General features: G+C 36.1%; 1 protein-coding gene across 1 annotated transcript in view; it reads right to left on the reverse strand.

Moving 5' to 3' along the window:
• LOC306852487 (glutamate receptor ionotropic, delta-1-like) overlaps nt 1-21,714 on the reverse strand; it is a gene marked incomplete at both ends in the record, with an annotated part of 478,213 nt that extends 456,499 nt beyond the window's left edge. Inside the window, 2 exons of the mRNA XM_079389365.1 lie at nt 18,731-18,886; nt 21,636-21,714. Of these exons, the coding sequence (XP_079245491.1) occupies nt 18,731-18,886; nt 21,636-21,714 (235 nt within the window). The remainder of the gene's footprint in view (nt 1-18,730; nt 18,887-21,635) is intronic.
• Nucleotides 21,715-21,942: the final 228 nt, after the last annotated feature.

Genomic DNA, 21,942 nt, shown 5'->3' on the forward strand with positions numbered 1-21,942 from the left:
ATGTGATCGCTCTCTCTCTCTGAACGCGCTGAGGAGCGCTAAACACCGCATAAACAGTTAACCTATCAAAATAAACCACATACCATATAATAAAGCTGTATTCATTCATATTTCCCGCCAGTCCTGTGTAAAGTACGGCAAGCAGAGTTTATTTGTTTATACATTTATTTATATCGTGAGATGGCGGAGCGCGAGAACAGTTTAAAGTAGTATATACACAGGTGCGCTGCGCCAGCTTTTCTAAATAAACGACAAGGTGCACTATTGGAGCTATCTAAACATACAAGAAGTGATCAAAGTTCAGAGACTATGCCCATCATGATAAACAACGGAAAACTGTCCTCTTATTTATTTATTTATATATATATTGTTTTTTGTTAATAATTCATTGTTATTGCCTGTACTGTAAGAAGGTCTATGTATTGTCCATTGTTCATACTGTATTTTCTGTTTTTAAAATAATAAACTTGAAAGAAATGCTTAATATTAACCTGAAGTTTCTGTTACTGTATTAAAACTAAGATAAAGGAATCAGATCTTTAGTGGTTTAAAGTGATATGATGAACTGGAGTTATACTGTTATTCCACACTAACTGGACATATACCGTTCTTCCACATTTCAGAAATATAAATCACAATAACTTTTGATTTTTAATACTGACACTGAAAAATGTTATCTCCTTAGAATTGAGAAGCTTTTGTTGTCTATTTTCAAGTAAAATAAAAATATATAATATAATGTTCACAATCCAAATGAAAAAAATCTTATTACTCAAAATTTGAAAATATGGACTTGCATGGTTCTTCGTCTCAAGGCTTCAATTGATTCATGATTATAACTCTTACCCAATCAAAAATGAAAATTTGTTTAATCACTATAATCACTATGCTATGACTTTACAACACATATTTAGAGAATGTTGGGATTCATGCAACATTAGAGCCCATTTAATTCCATTGTATGGACAAATACATTTTTTCAAAACATCTTTCCTTGTGATTGCCATAGGAAAGTCATATAGGTGTGTGTTTCGGTTACACTTTATTTTGATAGTCCAGTTTAGATTCTACTAACTATAAGTAACTTTGTAACTACATGTCAACAACATGTCAATTAATTCTCATTAATTTGCAACTACATGTCTACTAACTCTCAGTAGGGTAGGTTTAGGGTAAGTAGAATAAGTTGGCATATACTTGCAAAGTTCCTCATTCTCAGTATGTTGAATGTTGTGGACCCATCAAATAAAGTGTTACAAGATATTAAGCTGGCAGTCTACTAATACTCTACTGACTGCTAGTTGACATGTAGTTGCATAGTTACTTACTGTTAGTAGAATGTCTAAAGTGGACTATCGAAATAAAGTGTTATCTGTGTTTCTTATTCAACAATGTAACTTGCTGCTTAGGATGCATTTTGGAGAAATTAACTAACTAGTAACGACTGTTTGAGCCAACTTGATTGTTGTTAATGATGTCACGTACAGTTGTTGAAGTAATAATTTCTGCTAATTAATCATTTTGAGGTTGCAAATAATGTCAGATTGGTACAATTCATTTATGCTATCAACAGAAAGCCATCAATTGTTTAAATCTTAGTAACATGTAGTATGTAATGTATGAACTGTAATTTTACTCCCATGTGGTTCATTCATTCAGCAGCTTTATTTATTTTTTGCTTTATTTGATTTTTGATTTATTGTGGGTCCCCTCCTACATTATGCTCATTTATGCACCTTTCAATATCCATACTAACTGTTGACACATCATACAGAATTTAGTGTGTGTGTGTGTGTGTGTGTGTGTGTGTGTGTATATATATATATATATATATATTTTTTTTTTTTTTTTTTTAAGAAATGAAGTATATAGAAAGTACTGCATGTTTAAATCTATGATATAACAAAAAAAAACAAAATGCTTCTAAACACGTCAGGAGCTTTAATTCCAACCATATAAATTTGCAATGTGGTTTGCTTATGTTTTTTTGTTGTTGTTTGGTTTTTTTTTTTGGTTTCTTGAAACACAAATTCCACAAAATTGACAATTGAACAGTGTTGATAATGAAATAACTTGCAACCATAATTGGTTACCAATGATTTTGGGAAATGCAGGCCAGGTTGGTATGACATGAATGTGAGTAAATCTTTTTTTTTTTAGTTAATTGTGGTAAATATACCCCTGGTTTCACAAACAAGGCTTAAGCCTAGTCCCAGACTAAAATGTAAGTCTGAGCTGTTTCAACAGAAAAAAAAAAACTTGCACTGATTGACCTTAAAATATATCAATGCCTTTGTTGTGTCTCAAGATGGACACCAGTAATGTTTTTTTTTCTAAAGCAAGTTCATAAAAAATTACTTAAATGTCCTAATTGAACTATGGCCTAATCCTGGCTTAGTCTAAGCCCTGTCTGGCCATAATGTTTTAAATAATTATATAAATATTATAGTATTATACTTACTGGTTAGGTAATTTTACTGACACCACACAGCAAAATCTCCAGAGTTAAATCAACTCTGCTCAGAGTACATATTGTCCCAATCTACAGAGTGTTAAAGTAACACTGAAGTAGAGTTACCACTGTTGAGGATTATGAGATAAATTTTCATGTCTAAAAGCCAGAGCAGTAGTTGTTCATCTTCAACATTGTTAACAACGGGTTTTCTTTTCTAATGCTCACTCATCACTTAATGAATCACTTAATTATCCCATTAACTTTAACTCTACTTCAGTGTTACTTTAACACTCTGTAGATTGGGACAATATGTACTCTGAGCAGAGTTGATTTAACTCTGGGGATTTTGCTGTGCAGTTGCATGATTAAATAAAGATAGCTGGCAGGTTTTCCCTGAAAAAAAATAAAATAATAATAATAATACTGCAAACAGCAAATTCTGTCACAATTAGATAACGTCATGTATGATCTTGATAGGAATTATTTATACATTTTTTCTTCAACCTCCGAATCCAGCCCAAAACTAGTCAAGTTTCTAAGTCATGCACTGCGTTTAATAACATGGATCCTAGTAAATACGGCTCACCAGACTTTGATATTATAAACGCACGGCCCTTGTGGGAAAACTATGTATCATTGCTAATTAGCTTAGTAGCAGGAGTCTTAATGTGGGTGACTAAATATTGCAAAGCAGGATAATACCAAAGGGCATGGTACTAACAACAACCCCGCAGGTTACAGAGTGGCTTTTCGCATGATTTATTTTCCAAATATACTGTTAGGCTGATGTGATTAAATGTCTCATTAGTCTCATGCAGTGTTTTAACAGTTCCATGTTGGGCCAGAGATCATTGACCTGAGAGCAGTGTAAATGATTCATGTGTCCATCACAGTATGAAATCATTGAATCAAAGGTCACATGTGACTTCACCATAACCCTGGCCAGTCGGTACTCAGAAATAGGTAGAACGTAAAAAAAAAAAGTACAACTATTTCCTCAGATCACAGATGGTAGGAACATTTGTCATTTGTCAACATTTGTCGTTGTTCCTTCCAAAAGTGGTCTGAATTAAATCAAGATGTCTGCAAATCTTATCAGCTGAACAACATCCCACACAAATATATTGCACTTGTTTTTGTCATAATCCACATGGCACACAGGGAACGACGAGGCGAGGAACTTCTTCAGTAACGAAAACACTTTTATTAATCAAACTCTTAACACAGGGCTTAAGAACACAAGGAAATCAAAGAGGAAGAACAGAAACAGGTGCAGAGTAATTAAACAGGGCTAGGGACTAATCAACTAATGAACAGGGAACAAGGACAGGAACAGGAAGGCCAAATATGGACACGAGAGGAGGGGAAACACGAGACACAGACTGACAGTTTTATAATGGTATTGGTGTCAGACTTTTTTTTTCTTGAATGAGCACATTCAGGGGGCTGTTCCATAAACCAAGATTAGAGTATAAGCCAGGCTTATTTCGGTTAGTCAGGCTTATTTTTGGTAGATTCGGTTTCATAAATCAAACTTAAAAAAGTTCAAACTCAGTTACCCCGGCAACTTATGCTGGCAAACTAACCTGGTCCGGAGCAGGCTAACTGTCAGGCTAAGCTGAGCTCCTCTAACTCTGACCAATAGGAACGCATCGATATTACCACTGACTCTCTCACATACAGTCAGTTTAATTTATTATCGGTCCAAAAATAAAAGTATACAGAAAATACACCTTAAATAATCAAATAAATCAAAAATAGGCTACAACCAACTGTATTTAATGTATTGTGCCCAAATATGTAGGCGAATAACATTTTAACATAGTTGCTACTTGTGCATGCAGTTGATCAGCAGTTTCTAGCCATGCAGCCTTTCTCTCTGAATTTATGACAGCTGTACCTTTTATGGTTATTAGAACATTAAAACATTACAATCTAAAATGGCTCTTTAAAGCATTAAAGCATAAAAACACAATCAAAAGTTAAAATCACTGAATTAAAAATGTAAATTTATAATAGAAATTTATAGAGTACATTTTAACTGATAAGAGGAACACACATTTAACTCATTTGAGCTAGTGATTAACAGTTGCTGCTATCATAAAAATACACTTATATGTAGTAAAATTCTATGTGTCACATTTAATGTCCAACAACAAATATTCTATTCTGCTCTGTCTGTGTAGCGCGCATGCGCGCCGCAGCGCTCGTTCTCTCGCATAAGCCCCGCCCACTCCTGACAGCTAAATGGATATATTTGCATGGCTTTCTGACATTTACAGATGTAAAAAATATACCTGTGACGTATCAGTTATGCACTGAGGAAAACACAATGTTTCAAATGCGTTAAACAGCACAAATATTCGCTGTTTGCTACGGTGGATCGATTTGATCCATGATCGACATTAAGGGCTGCTTCAGAATAAGCGTGTACGTCACATTATCCTGACTCACTGAACCTGGATAGCATTAGTCAGATTGCGTGAACTTGAATTGTGCTTTATGGAACCGCTTTAGTCCCGATTGATTTGTTAGGTTATTTCAAGTCAGGTTTTGGACTTTAATCCCCGCTTTTCTTAGCGTCTTTTATGGAACAGCCCCCAGGAGGATTACTTGAATCCGAAAGAAATTAGTCAACAAACACACGCAAACCAAACAGAACAAATAACTCTCAAATCATTCCGTGTAGCCAAATCCTTACCCATCTTCAAGAAACGGCTAAAAACTCATCTGTTCCATCTTTACTTGACCCTCTAACTCTAGCACTCTCTATTCTAATTTTATTTTATCTATGTCTTTTTATAAAAAAATAAATAAACAAATAAAAATTTATAATAATAATATTTATCTGTACTGCGTTAGGCTAACTGAGACTTGTAATGGCACTTGCACGTTGTCGCTCTTTTGTTGGTTTTGATTGCTTCTTATGTCCTCATTTGTAAGTCGCTTTGGATAAAAGCGTCTGCTAAATGACTAAATAAATAAATAATAAATAAAAATCAAAAGGTTCAGTAAAACTATCACTGCAGACCTACATTCAAAGAACAACTGTGCCATTGCAAATCAGTCAATAACAGGATGAAGCATACTTGAAGAGTTTATTTGCAAAAACCGATAAACGCCACTTTCAAAAAAAATTTCAAAGAAATTATTCTCCACATATAGCTCGATTTGAATCCTAAACATGTTTTGTCAAAAAAGACGGTATTGTCCATTTTAGTGAATCAGTGAGCTGTATTCAAGTCAGGTGAGAAGGCTACTTTCACTTTGAAAAGACGTGCTAGCTGAGATGAGTTTCATCAAAGCTGACTAAAAGTGATTGAGGATGGATAATTTCGACGAACTTGATGAACCTGTGATATCTTCTTTAGGACGTAAAGGAAAATAAAAGCTGAAACGTTTTCATGGAACCTTGCAAAAGTAGCACGGTACAATGGTGAGGGAAAAGCTCCCTATATTGGGTGTAATCATATCCATGATCACAACAACAACATTTGTCAGGTATCTACATTGTCATCTGAGGAGATTACAAAGATTAAACAAGCTTTTTTTTTTTTTTTTTTACTCTAAAACATGATATGTGGCGTTATCTGCTTTTCCCAAATAACGACTTTTGGAACTATCTGCTTTTGCTATAAAACAAACGTTTAAAAAAAACATACTTTCAATGAACTTTAATTTTGTAAATTGCCTGTTTTTGTTTAAGTTATTATTACTTAATCAAAACAACCCAACTGCAGTATGATTGATAATGTACAATAATAAAAAAAAATTATTTCTGAAAAAAAAAAGTGATCGGTTTTTGCAAATTAATTCTTCACTTATAGAACTATGTAGCAACTCAGACATTATGAGTTGCAACAAACTATAAAGAAAATCACACCTATTGACAATGTATAAAGCGTTTCACTTGAGAATGCACTGCAAACCATCATGATGACCTTTTAGTGTAATAAATAAATTATGATGCGTATTGATGTGCTTTTGCAGAGTCATCTGCCACATGAAAAATACTATTTGTTTGATGCGTGTAATGTTTTAAACACTACTTTTATCCTGCAGAGATAAGTAAATCATAAGTAAGCTGACTTTCTGATAAGTGCAAACACTGTGATTCTATCAAAATGCTGCTGTTTTGAGCTGCTTGGATTTGTAGGGCCCTAGGTCAGACTATGGAAATGGGCCCCACTGGTATAAAACCCGCAGTGTTTTCCATTAGTTACCTAGACTGTGGCAGCCTGTTACGCTTCTTATAATAACATAAAAGGTCTCTGACATTTTGTTTTGTGCCATTGCTCGCTTTTGAAAGTGAGATATAGCTTAGTGCCCTTATCAAATCACAAAAGGCTGTGATTTAATTCAATAGGTTTATATTATGTTGCGCTGTGTTTCAAAGCACAACTTTGCACACATGATCAGCTCATGATCTGATGCTTTCAGCTTCTCAGAGTGGCTCACAGTAAACTCCATCTCTGCAGTTTAACGTGTATTTGTACAATGTGCCAGTTTTGCGTTATCTTCACATATGCATAATTTCCTCAGATAAAATGATTAGGCTACAGCATTTCATTAGATTTGTAATGAGATTCATTCATAAGCCTGTTTGATGCCAGTTTACGTCCAGGTATAAGTTAGTGCAAAGTGGTTTTACTCCATTCGATTTGGACATAAAACCACTGAAAGGGATGTCTTTCTTTTTTAAGAGAAAGCACAAAAACAATCACACTGTAAAACACTGCAAACTTAAGTGTAATTCATCTAAAATTGAATTACATTTTGAGTAACAACCTACAGTAAAATGTTCACATGCACATTTTATACTACAGTACTTAGAATTTGCTTATTTTGAAGCAAACCAAATTATAATTGCATACTTTCCTGTGACAAGTTAAATTGAAGGAAACAAAGATTTTGAATGATAAACATATTTAGCAGTGTAACAGATTTGCAGAAATGCTTTGCAAATTCATACTTTCAATTTACATCTCAACATACATTACATTTACATTTACGCATTTGACAGATGCTTTTATCTAAAGTGACTTACAGCACATTCAAGCTGTATCTTATCAGTGTGCTGTCAGTTTTTCTTTCCTTCCCCATATTATTCATAAGACAGTTTGACAAGCCTTATGCCTTGACATACTCTGTTTCTGCCATACAAACATTAAACAGCAAGCACAACAAAGTCTCAAATAGTCATTAACTATGCTTTTTCATTATTTTCTTCCTGTCAAGTGTGAGGTTATTTGAGCAAGGTGTGCAATTTGTGGATAATAATACGCTGATATCCACAAACCGTGCTAATAGATGCGGTACTGGAGTTCCCAGCAGTGCACTGCGGCATGAATACATTTTTCTGTGATAATGATTGTTGAACTGTTTGCTGATTTTATTTATACTGTTTTTGTGTTTGCTGTCACTTTCACTTACTTGACAGAGCTCATCTTTCTCACTCGTATTATGGCTAAATGTGGTGGTATATGTGTTCGGATGTTAAGATTAGCATTATAGCTGTTCTATATTTACGGCGTGCAGGATTTTGTTGATTGATGGAACATATAATGGGACACCTTTGGCACTTATAGTCAACCATAACCACATTGAACACCCTGACATATAGCTATAAAATCAGCATTAATATGTTAATTATGAAAACAAAATCAGTTAAAATGCATAAGCATGTATTATATGTGGCTAGCAAGATTCAATGAGAGACTGCTTTAGTTTATATATTAAGGTTATATAATAGGTTATTTGTTAACATTAACTACATGGAAATGTAAATTAACTGAAAGTACAGTAATAAAATGTAAAACTAATAAGTACAGTGAATGCAATTTAATTTTCTACGCATGCAATTCAGAGTCAGATAAATGAGATATTGTGGAAAATGAAGCTCAGACTAATCCATAGGTTATTTAGAATTCTTAAGTCTAATTTTAAAGATTTAAATAACATGGTTTCACTACTGTGTGTAGGTGCAAGACACATGGATTATTTTGTATATGCATTTCATAGATTCATGAGTAAAAATGGATGGATTCTATTTTACCTTACCTGCTACCAGTAGAGCAAGTGTTGGCAGAAATCAGGACTAATGAAGCTGTAGATTTAACAATATCTTGAATTAAGTGTCACAAAATGTGAAAAACTTTTATAACCTTTATGACAATTTGTGTGTTACTAGGGTTGTACGGTCAGCACCTAACTTATTAAATAACATTTTCTTAGGAGAGGTAAGTTAAAATAGCTGTCGTCTGCAATACTTAGCATTTCTTATTTTAGTTGGATTTTTTCTTGCTGCTTGAAGAACAGGGCATCCTACAGGGGTGATGTTGCATCTCCCTGACTTTTAAGTTTGTTTAGTCCAGAGTGGAATCATACATCAAGAAGAGGCTCTCAATAAAAGCTATGGTCCCTCTGAGACCCTTTCCCCCGACACACCCTCTGAAAAGGGCCTGAGATTCCTTTCCCTCTGGTCTTTTAAGTGCACTCACTAGAAGACATGGAAATACTTGAAACAAATGTGTACAAGCATGTTTTCATAACTTACATCAAGTTAGATTCTTGGTATAAACATGGCTGGATTATAGATCAAGCCTTTTTCTGTCATGTGGTTTTGTGAGAAATTTTTTTTTACTTGAAAATGTAATGTAATTCAATATTTTCCTTGTTAGTCATGCTTATAAATCATGCGACTTTACTTGGGCAGCTAATCTTTAAATCTTTAAACTGGGACTTTAAAACTGACTTTAAAAACTTTGAATCTAAAATGATTGAAAAGATAAGGTACAAAACGAGAGAATGTACACTAATATATTCTATGCGAATGAACTACTAAATGTATGCAGCAGTGTAAATGATGTATTCGAAGCAAAAATGGTTGTAGGAGCATAGCTGTGATTTGCAATTGATGAAAACTGCTTCCCTGATTGGTGGAGCTCTCCTTAGGATTATGGGTAGTGTAGTTTTTACAGCTAATAAAACATACACCAGCTATTAACACATACACCTAACCCTAAAGGTCCTTGCACGCTGAGTCCGAAATTTTTGTGTGTTTTTTCTTATTCGTCATCCTAAAAATTCACCACGCACAGAAAGCTTGCACACTGAGTCTGATGCGTATTAATTAATCAGTTGCGAATAAATTCACAAAACAGTACTAAATTGACTTTTCAAGCAGTGAGAAAGATGTTGTTGTCCTCTTGCTTCTTAAAAAGAGAAAAAGAAAGAAAATATTGGGTCCATCCAATCCTGAGATATAGAGAGGAAGGAGAGTCCCCCCTCCTTATTAAGGAGTATCAATACAAGATATAAAGTATCCATGCAATATTGTTAGAAAACAATTTATATAGATCTCTATCAACACAGCTTTACAGTAAAACCACTGTTACTGACCTCTTGTGGATTATTACTTTGTTTGAAACTTCAACTAACTGAAAAAAAGAACATTTTTAGCAACAAACTAAATATAGGAAAGCAGCCATTGTTGAAGCCAGACAGCATGTCATCATAGATGCCAGTAGTCATTTCTTTTTTAGAAATATTATTCACTAGGGGCCTGAACAGTTTCTTGATCTAGTGATCAACGTCACTAAATCAGCTTGCTATCAAACAGGTCCAGACATGATTAACGTTCTTATCTTTACACAGGCGGATGGCAAAGAGTTGCTTTCAGTGACATCACAGGCTGATCAGATTTTTTATCCAAACATATTTGAAGCTCTCTCAACAAATCATTACACACTGGATCCATTTAAACAAAGAAAAGGTGAAGTTTACTCTCTGAGAAAGCGATGTGTCTCAGGTCAACAGGTCGAGTCTGAGTCAATTCGCTAGAAACAGCGATAAAGTCCAAGTTAAGTCTCAAATATTTGTGGAGCCACATATCAGGTTGTCAAAATTGTGACTCGGTGCTACCTAAAGAGCCATCAGCCTTTTCTCACAGAAGTGTTTTATCAGATACCATGCTTGACAAGCTGTCTTTCCATTATAAAGCTGTACTGCACACAGATTAGATGCACTGCAATGGAAACTGGGAAAATTTAGCAAATTAATTATCTAGGCAACTCAGCTTTGAAGCACAGTCCGTGCTAATGGATGAAACCGTGGCCCAGCCATAGCAGTATATCTCTCTTCAGATAGGCCTAGGCTTGCACTTTCAGATGTTTATCCCTTCCTCAGCGATGCTTCTGGCTGTTTAAACTCTAGCCGCCGTAAATGGATCAGTGAATCCTTCGCAGTCTGATTAATTCCCCCGCATTGTTTCCTCTCCCATGCAACGGACATCTTTCACATGAAGTGTCAGCTACCACTGACTGTAACGGTGTAGGGACGTGGTTCGATTGCCCAGGAGAGAGAGCTCAATCTCCTGATGCCATGAACCTGTGCATCCCTCTGCATCTCTGCTGTGTTTGATCTTCAGAGAGAACACATGAAGAGAGCAAAGCTAAGCTCAGGCTTTGGATACTATTTACATGTATGCGTTTGGCAGACTGTTTTATCCAAAGCAACATGCATTGCAGTTTTAAGGTGGTATACATCTTTTTTTTATTTTTATATAGTTAATGCATTCCTTGGGAATCAAACCCGTGACCTTGGTGTTGCTAGCACTATGTTCCACTGCTTGAGCTAGAGGAATGCAGATGCTAGATACTATTTTTCACATTGCCATAATAATGTTGCAAAAAAGCAAAAGCAAGTGTTGTCTCAATTTTAGTTGTATTTATTGTAAATCCTATCCATCACGGTTCTATAATGTAGTTACTGGTACAACTGCAGGCATTTCTGATAACACTCAAAATGAAAAAAGAAACTTAGGTCCTACAGCGGATTTGGTTCATTTTAAAGCAGAGGTCACCGTGATTTTGACAGAAAGGATGCATCAGGATATTTTAATATAGTTGAAGGTACATCCAGAGGTATTTCTGTTGATATTCAAAATGAAAAAGAAAACGTTCTTGGGTTTTGAAATGGTTCATCTTAAAATCACAGTGATTTTGACAGAAAAGGATGCGTTCCAGAACCAAAACCGTTTGTCAATTCCGGTAGGAATATTCAAATCATAAACAAACAGAGTAGTAATATGGGTTGGGTGAGAAACTGAATATTCACGACAGATTTACAATTTAGTACAGTTTTGCTATCCGTATAAAATAAAGCAAAGTTGTAAATTTACAATGATTTTAATTCACCTTTTATTTGTAAAGACTTTATAATTAGAATAATTTCAGTAGCAAATTAGCATTAAGTGCAACTTTTTTTGATAGTAATATCACCTAACATAATTTAATCATCTTTGTTTGTTGCTCTCTAGGAAAGCTGTTCAAGGACCGATAAAGATGATGATCCAGGAACATGTCCTACTTGGCAAAATCACAGTAATTGTGAGTGATCCATGTGGAGAGCTTCTAACAGCGATTAGAAATGTCTTAATCAGCCAGCTTTCAAACACAGAACTGAGCCAAGTAATGAAGGCAATATCTGTAAATGACAGACAAATTCAAATTATGTTTCTGCATGAATAATGCAGTTAGGCATGAAAACATTCTACTCACAGCAATATACAGGGTGCTGCCCAGGGTGGACAAATATGTTGTTTTTACAGAAACACTGTGTAAATTGGCAATCAAATGGCTAGCCTTGGTAACAAGGTAATTAACCTCATTTATTTGTGTTGAAAGTGCATTTAAGGTCTCATACTGAGCAATTTAATTCAAGAGCGAATCACAGAATCAGGGACCCTCACTAAATCAGGCCAGCAGCCATCCAGTGTCATTCTCTCTATGGTCAGAGGAGGATTGATGCTCGGCCCACACAGCCCAAAGGGTCCATACGTTAGTTTGTCTCAAGTGTGTGTGGGCTGTTGATGTGTGTGTGTGTGAATACACACTTCTCCTTCATTTGTATGTATCCCACACACTCATGCCGATGTCTGCACACCAAATGGTTTAAAACTGACCAGTACAGGCCAAAAATATATGTGCAGGTCATTTCTCAAACCTCTAACATTAGCATCTCCTAATGGAGAGAAAGTTCCAAGGACTCGTCTTTCTCAGTGGCATCCATAAGTCCATTACAACTCCACTGGGGCTGTGCAAGTCATCTCAGAAGCATGGGCAAGTACAGCAGGGAAGCCAACATGAATAATAATAATAATAATAATAATAATAATAAGATGATATCAACTCCTCCTATTAGTATGAGCTATCAACCACTATCTGTGTTGAACGATTGATCAGAATATACAATTGTAACACCCGTAAGATGTTTCACAGAGATTGCAGACGATGATATCATCTGAATTAATAATAGTGTTATTTACACGCTAAGTTTTTTTTTTTTTTTTTTAAAGAATCATATTTGACACATCAGGCTTTACAGTTTGCTATAGGAGAATATGGAGCTCATATTCAAAGATGAAAAACAATTAAATTTTATTCAGAGACTCAAACTGAACATATCTAATTTGGTGTCGTTGTTCTAAAAGCTCTGTAGTTTTTATTGTATGTGGAGGCGGTAGGGACGGTATAATGCATACAAAAATGCAGTGCAATACAATAAGATGATTAAAGCTGCAAGCAGAATTGAAAGGGCCCTCGCACCTGGGCTCACCACCCCTGAATGGCTTTAGGAAGACAGCTGACGGTGGGCAATATACATTTAAAGTGGTAAATATAGAAAGAATCTGTCAAAGTCATTTATGTGTGCCAAACTTCCTGTTACCAGGTGGTGGTGCTACTGGATATTGGCATGTAGATGTCTTCAGGCCAGCACTTTTATCAAACATATAAAGTTTGGGGCAGATTGAACATGGTATAGTTTATACTTTAGTTAGTAAGTATGGCATTTCCTGTTGCCAACAGGTGGCGCTATGATTATAACTGAATGTTGGTCTTTAGATGTCTTCAGGCGAGGTCTCTTACCAAACATGTGAAGTTTGGTGCAGATTGGTCATTGCATGTTTAAGTTAGTTTAAAACAAGTCATTTCCTTTTGCCAGCAGGTGGCGCTATGATTATAACGGAATATTGGCCTTTAGATGTGTTCAGGCCAGGACTCTTATCGAACATATGAATGTTGAAGCAGATCGGGCATTGTATGGCTGAGTTACAACAGCTTCTATTCCCATGGCGAGACATTGAAATTTGTAGATCGGACATTGTATGCTTGAATTATAACAACTTCCTTTTTCATGGCGAAACATCAAAGTTTGTCAGGCCGCCAAGGATACGCCCTTCGACAAAAACTCAAGATCTTCGCAATTTATCATCACAAAGGGCTTTAGATTAAACTGACCCAAATTTGGTGTTGATCTGTTTAAATCTCTAGGATCCCCACTTCTGAAACCCATATCAGATGTAAATGTTCACCACTTCTGGCATGTGTGCAGTTTCATGAGTTTTTGAGCATGTTTAGGGCCTCAGAAATGCAATTCATTTTGGAGAAGAAGAAGAAGAAGAATCTGAGCAATTCCAATAGGGTTCTCACAACATCAGTGCCCTAAATAAACATTCTTCAAAATCTGATGTAGCCTATAATTATCAGTTCTTTCAATCCAATTAGAGTTCATCTTGAAATTTTACAATCAACTAAAATGCCTTTTACTTGCTACAGAGTATAAACAAATCAGATGACAGAAGAGTGTAGAAGAATGCATACAACAGGTTTCTTCAGCAACGTTTTAAAGATTTGCATCCGATATGATACAATCAGATTTACAGGATTAATATGGTGTATGCCTAATATTGTCTGTTTACAAGTCTCCATTTTGCCACAATAATAATAGCATAATTAAAAATAGCATAATAATACATTTGAGCTTGTTTTTATTCTCACTAACCTTTAGTAAATGAAGGCATATATTCCTTATTACGTTTTATTAAATCTGCTCTCTGCATAATTGTTTGCTAAATATTTTGATATAAAAGCTTACATAAAGAAACTAGGTAAAATGTTATGTCTTTAATAGTCACTGGAGCATATTGCGTGTTAGTTGTATTTGTGCTGGTTAGCAGGAATTAAAGGGGCACCTCAGTCTCAGAATAACCACCATCCAGTGAATGTGTATAAAGAAAAAAAAATGATGCCAAAGTCCAAGATTGAGAAGCAATAAGCTAGCCCACTAATAATCCTATGACATAAAAAGTGCACAGTTTTGTAAGTGGCAATGTGGGAGTGATTTCCTTAAAAACCATTGCAACTCTTAACTCATGGCTTCAAGCTAGAAACATGGTTGCTGACAGCTTAAACCATTTGATGTTTGTTTTTTTTTTCTTGTGTTTTAAGGGTTTCCCTTAGACCTTAAGGCCGGTGGGAGCAACAGTGGTAGAGAGAGACGCTATTAAAATTTGTGAATGATTAAAGACAGGTACCTGTGTCCATATGACTTACTTTCACCGGACCAGACAAACAGAGATAGAGCTGTCTGGTCTGCTTTTAATTATGTCTTTAACAACTAGTTGGTTAATTTGATTATGTACACAGTACATGGATTATTTCAACTGAATTGTCTGTAAATCACACCAGGAAGCAATCAAACATGTGAAAGAATGACATTAAAACCTGTTAACTGTCACCCGTCCCCTCAGCGGGTCACCTAAATTTACTTCACTATTTTACAATTAAATCCTAATCTAATCAGACTATACAAACGATATATCATTGGAAAGGTCTAAGACTCCTAAATAGATATTTTTCCACCTTTTTTGTTAAAAAATTATGTAGGAAACTAATAGTTTAATTTATGACAAGAGTGCACCTGACAAATCTACATCATAACAGGAGTTCTGACATTTTTCCTAGTTGCCTTTTTCCCTATCACGCTTTGGAAATCATAAGAAATGATATAGTTGAAAACTTAAAATCTCAAAATTCATCCTTTGAAACCCATTTTAAAATCAGACATTGCATTACCGTGGAAATGGTACATAAAAATCATGTTACAAAATGTTTTCGTTCATGAATTATAAACATTTAAGTTTCAATAGTGCTCTATAATCTCTATGTTCAAAACTGTGAGTGACAGTTAAGGGGTTTTAAGAGAACAGTTCACACAAAAAATTAAAATTTGCAGAAGAAGTACTCAGCCTCAGGCCATTTGAGATGTAGATGAGTTTGTTTCTCCAGCAGAATAGATTTGGTGAAATGTAGAATTATATCACTTGCTCACCAATTGATAATCTGCAGTGAATGGGTGCCGTCAGAATGACAGTTCAAACAGCTAATAAAAACATCACAATAATCACAAGTAATCCACACGACTCCAGTCAATCAAGTAACTCATTGATTAGTCTTGTGAAAGTGAAAAGCTGCTTATTTGTAAGAAACAAAGCCATCATTAAGACATTCTTCTGGCCAAAATACAACTGCATAATCCATAATAACACTTATTTCAGAAAAAGTCCATCCCCAATTATCCTCTAACATCAAAATCCACTGGCAAATTTGTTTAGAACATTTTGTACTGTTTTCGCTTGTAAATGGTGCTTGAGCTGTGCATATTTCTATTCTGATTTAGATTAGATTACTTTCTCACTGGAGAAAGCAATATTATGGATAGAGGAATTGTATTTTAAGCAGAGGCAATGGTTCAAAGTTAAAAACATCTAACTGATAGATTTAAAAACAGGCAAGTTTTTGCTTTATAAGATGTTAACTGATGGACTGGAGTTGTACTGTACTTTTATCAGCTGTTTGGACTCTCATTCTGACGGCACCTGCTCATTGCAAAGGAACCATTGGTGAGATGTAATTCTAAATTTATCCAAATTTGTTCTGATGAAGAAACAAACTCATCTACATGAGTTTATCTTTAGTAAATTTTCATTTTTGGTTTAACTATTCCTTTAAGCACTTACCATATTTAGATGCAGTTGTGACACAAATCACAACATATAAAGAAGATATAAAGAAAGACTATGAAAACAGCATCTCTGCTATAATAAATAAAAAGTCCTGCTGCATTTAGAGATTGGAGAAGTTTGGGGGCATTTCACACTCTTTTGTGAGAGCAGGCAGTTTAGGTAAAGCTCCAAATCTTTATTGACATCCCGACACCATGGAAAACCTTGTGGGATTCATCTAGTGGGTTTCATTACACCATCTCCATTTGTTTCTGTAGTAGGTTTTACACTTGGTGTTGAGTATACAATGAGAGCCAGAGGATACGGCCTGAAAGTATAACACATCTGTCAATTATAAATACACACGTGGCAAGTAATAAAAATTCAAAAAGGGTTAAAGTATTAATCTAAGATCAACTTCAGGCAATAGAATCAGGCAATAGGCAGTGATGTAATGAACAATTCACAGGAATTTCCTGTATTATTGATGTGAAGCCCATAGTCATACCAGCTGATGATTCTCTAATAGGCTATTTGACTACATCAAATTATTCTGTATTGAGAACACAGAAAGTAAAATCTCAAGGAGTGAAAATTCAATAATAATGTTCCTTTCTCGAGGTAAAAACTAGAAAAGTGGATCTCGGGAAAGCATGTCTGAATCATATGCAATTAATCCCAAATGCAACAAAAATGGTAATGTGTTAATATGTGTTACAGCGGTTATCATGGTAATATGTGTTGTATTGCCTTTAAGATTATTTAGATGAGAACTTGTATTACAGTATTTTTTGAGAGTCCAATGAAAATCACCATTACTACCAATGCTGAGTATTATTTGTATGCATGAGATTTATTTATATATTTAAACACACAATAAGATATTTTGAAGAAATATCAACGCATAAATTATATTTTATATGTCATAGGACCATTAAGAGTTTTTGCATTGTGGTGATATTTCTTTCTGCTAGTTTGGTGACCCAGACACGTGCTTGACAGGTTTCTCAAGAGTCACCCTTTAACACCACAGAATGAAAAAGTCGCTCTGCTGCTTAATAAAACGAGCCCCAATGCTTTCCTCCAACACATCCCAGCACACAATGTGGGCTACTGTTGCCATTTTGAGATGGCAACTGTGACCACTAAAAAGAACTCCATTGGCTGTCTTGAATGGCCTGGAATCTATTAACAGAGCCAAAATCAACAGGGCATTCAGTCAAGAGAGCACAGTATCACTGTGCTTAGGTACTTCCACACTGCCCTGCATTTCAACCACTCCACCATGACAACACATTCATGCAGAAGATCACACATATCCGGATATTGCCAGATGATCGCAAAAACAGAGGTCTAGTAGCAAAAATTGTGGACCATTTGAGTGGTAACTCGAAATAAATAAAGCTGAACATTCCATGAACATTTCAAGCACCAGTGAGAAGCTATGAAGGTTTATCTCTGGTGAGCGAAACAAATCAACATAGAATAAGACAGTTTCATTCTAGATGTTAACACCAGCTATATTAAAAAGAGTTAAGTTCCCCTGTGCCATATGCAACGACATACGGCATTATCAGAATAAGGATGTTCTCCAAGTGTGTTTGTGTTATTCCTCAGGTTGACATGGTGACATGTGGGAAATAAAACACCTCACCAAACCAACCCGAAAGACACCTATTACACAGAAGGCAAAGAACTGTGGAAAACTGCACATAGACTTGACAAAACAGTGAGTACTTGATGAGTGCAGACTATTGATAAAGGTCCAAATAATAGCCGAGGAAGAAGAATGACAAATAAAACCTTAGCAACCTTACCAGTGTCAATAGCTCACTTAGATTGATCCCAGTGATATATTTCCAAAACCAACCGCAGAATATTGCGATGGAGGATATTTTCTAACGGAAATAATCATGGCCATCATCATCACCATCATTTTCGTCGTCAATCCTGGCATCATTAACTGCCATTAGCCCCATACAGAAGAAGGCATTCTATTTTTCCTTGCCTTTCAAAATGATCTTTCGGAAAGCTCAGGCTTCAGAGCACTCATCCTCAACCGCAATTATGTGGAAAATTGTTATTGAGACCAGCTTGACTCAATACCTCCACCAAGCTCTTTTATCACAGAAGACACTAGACTGTGGGGAAGCTTCAGGTGGAAGTCTTTGAAACCAGACATCACCTTTCATGCTGGCATTAAACAAACACACGTACATTTTCAAGACATCTTGGCTTGCCATAAGCACGCTCTGAACAAAAGCAGAAACCCTGGCGATGTGTGTCATTTTGGCTCAGTGATGTCTTGTTGGAGGGTTACTCAAACTTCCAGACAACAACTTGCATGTCAATTTTTTAGAATGTACACACAGACGTCAGGGAATAATGCAGTTCGGGAGTCAAGAGACATAACACAATGATTTACTCACCTTCCTGGACTGCCTGAAAGGGGTTGTTGGGTTCGATATATTTTATGGAGTGGGTGATTTTCTCACTCTGCAAAATGTCATCATTGAGGCTGAGGTCAGAGATCGCCAACTGAAACACCTCGTCATCCCGTGCTGCGTTCTCCTCAAAAATGGCACCTGCGGGCATGTGCAGATAGTTATCTGGGTCTTAGTGAAGCGTACAAAAAAAACGAAGCAATTGCTAATTTGCATACAGAGGGCAACTGACTTGCTTGGCTCATCTTGCTCACAGGCCTATTATTTTACAAACATTTACATTTATTCCTTTGGCCGATGCTTTTATCCAAAGCCACTTAAAAGTGCAGTCAAGGTACTTATTATTTTTTTTTTTATCAGTGTGTATGTTCTCTCGGAATGAACACATGACCTTGACATTTCTAGCGCTATGCTCCCAGTTGAGTTATGGAAACCCATCCTACAGAGAGCTCAGGGCTAAAATAAGATTGTTGTTTGTTTCACTAAATACAAATAAGATAAAAAAAGACACCTGATATTTACTCATTGCCTTTTGTTTAATAAAATAATGAGCAATGAGAAATATTTTAATTTGAGATTATTGGTGAACAAATAACAGAAGGGTCAAACACGTTGCATTTGTTTCTTTTCAGGGCTCAACAATAAAGACTGTTGGTGAATTCTGAGGATTACGTCAGGTAATGTTACAACTGTCTAGCATAGAAACAAGGGTAACCTAAAATATTTAAACTGACTGGTGTAATTTAAGTCTATTCTTTTTTTTTTTTTTGTCCATTGTTTACCACTTAGCCATTCTGGACCCCACTTTATTGTAAGTGTCTTTAACTATGTATTAACATCTAAATTAATAATTTGATTTAAATGAACTTATTTTGTACATACATGTTTTCACATTGTAGTGATATTAAATATAAAATGGCAGCATATGATTACGTCTGTAATTAATGTATTACCTAGTAATTACATCTACATCTGTTTTTTAATACAACATGAACAAAATAATTATGTCAAAACAAAGGTAATTACATACAGTAGTAGTTAAAAGCAAATATAAAAACAAAGTGGGAATACAAATCCTTACTGTTACGCATTTACATTGCAAGCAGGTGCTTATCAAAGCAACCTACAATAAAGCTGTGCAACAAGTTGCATGTAGATTAATTTGTATTATGGCAGCTTAACGTATTTAAATTTAAACATGATATGTGAAAATGGTTTTAGAGAGATTGAGAGGCCTCATTTATGTTTAGCCAAAATGTACCCATCTTCTCTACCTGTGTTGGAGGAGCCTAATAGACGGGCAGGTAGACAGGTAGAAACTGGTTGATCTATCACTGCAGTGTTCATCTTATTTAGCAGAAATAGGGGTGTCACATCTGTTCATTGCAGTTGCCAGTGAGAGCAGCCCTGATCCACACTGCCTGTACTAGCCTTCCAATTACTAGTTTTGGATGGCCATTGCCTCTGTAAATCTCCACGCCGCCCTGAAAATCACTTCATGTCACCCTCTCCATTCAATGGACGGCCCTATTTTCCTTTTGCCCTTCAGAGTCAAATTTGGAGGCTGGAATTTGTTATTTCACCTGCGCTGTGCACCTTTAAATCCTGCCTATTACATGGCCACAGATACGCCCTCGTCTGCACTGAAAGGTAAGAGCTGGATGAAAACGTTGTAAGACCTCATTTTTAAAGGTGGTGATGGAAGTGGATTTTCTGACCTAGACTCATGCAACAGGTAGGTAAACTGAATTATCTGAGAACAACCTGTAGATATATTTCTTTGTGCATAGGGATATAGTATCAATTCACTCTGCATATTGCTTCTACCACAGTTCAGTACATGTCAAATGCATTCAATACATGTGATTTCAATGTGTGAATGTCTGATATCTAAAACTGCTTTCTTGAATCATCCCCAAAGTCTTGGTCAAATATACTGGGCAGCAAATTACCTAAGACTTATAGATTGCATAAAACAATCTGATTTGTTAAATATATGACAACCGACTCCACTGGGTCTGTTCTGGGCACCCAAAACGATGTGTTTTTGATATAAAAGCTTAGAATGACAAGTAATTTTGTTGAAGGCCAAACAGAATTTAGAGACAAAACTACTGCAGAATCGCCAACGACAAATATGGTGGCTTATTTTCACAGATTCCACTAAATCTTCTTTTTAATGAGACAACGGCTGATTCGATACGATAAATGAGTGTTTGGATCTGAGTTCTTCATGATAACTGAATAGAGCCACAGCCACCCTCCCCAGCAGCCCCTCTTCTTCCTCTTTGCTGCTGTTGGAGAGCCAAAATCTTTCTTTCCTCACGTTTGGTGAGATAATCAGAATGCATAGGTTGTCCAGCGCATGCAAAGGGGATTGGTTAAAATTACATTTACGGCCTGGGATAGCCAAGAATAAGCATTTGTCCTCTTGTCATTTATTTACTTCAGCATCCTTTATTAAGATTTCCCTCACGTTCCATACAAAGTTCAATCTTATAGCTGGGAGGGGGAGAGCAACCCACACACATTGGCTTACTCTGCCATATGACAGACGCCTCCTGTTTTTCCAACTTACCTGAAATCTGCGATTTACACAATTAAGCGTTCCTCGTGAACAACCTGCTAAAACTGGAATTAGATTAATCTTGTCCATGCATCTGTCAGTGCAATGGATCTATCGGCAATCTGAACAAGAGAGACGTTATCATCACAAGTGGTCTGCTCAATTGATATTCAGCCCGATGAGCAGGGCACATTTTCAATGCTTATTTAACAATGGGTATTTCACGCCGAGCCCAACAACACACTTCCCTTAGAGTCCTCATTCTGGATGGCGCATTCATTATTATTTGCAACAAATAAAGGCTTTGAACAGCTCACTCCTTACCGATGTGAATGATGGAGTCGGCTCCCACCGAATTGCACTGCAATATCCCAAAATAAAGACATATTATCAACAATTCCATCTCAGCTTCTCTCCAAAGCCGCGCATCCACACGATCCTCAGATGCCCGTAAATTCCCAGTGAGTGAGAAAAGTACGTCAAAGGATTGCAAATGCACCTGTGATAAACCAAAAAGTGTGCCGGCGCTGAAAGAAAGCGCTAGTGCGAGAAACACTGTGAGAGAATACGGGGGAAATCAGGAAGGAGAAAGGCAGGTCGCCTGTTGGAGGGTAACGGTCGCTTCAGGATC

Source organism: Barbus barbus (assembly GCF_936440315.1).
Source record: "Barbus barbus genome assembly, chromosome: 32".
NCBI lineage: Eukaryota > Metazoa > Chordata > Actinopteri > Cypriniformes > Cyprinidae > Barbus > Barbus barbus.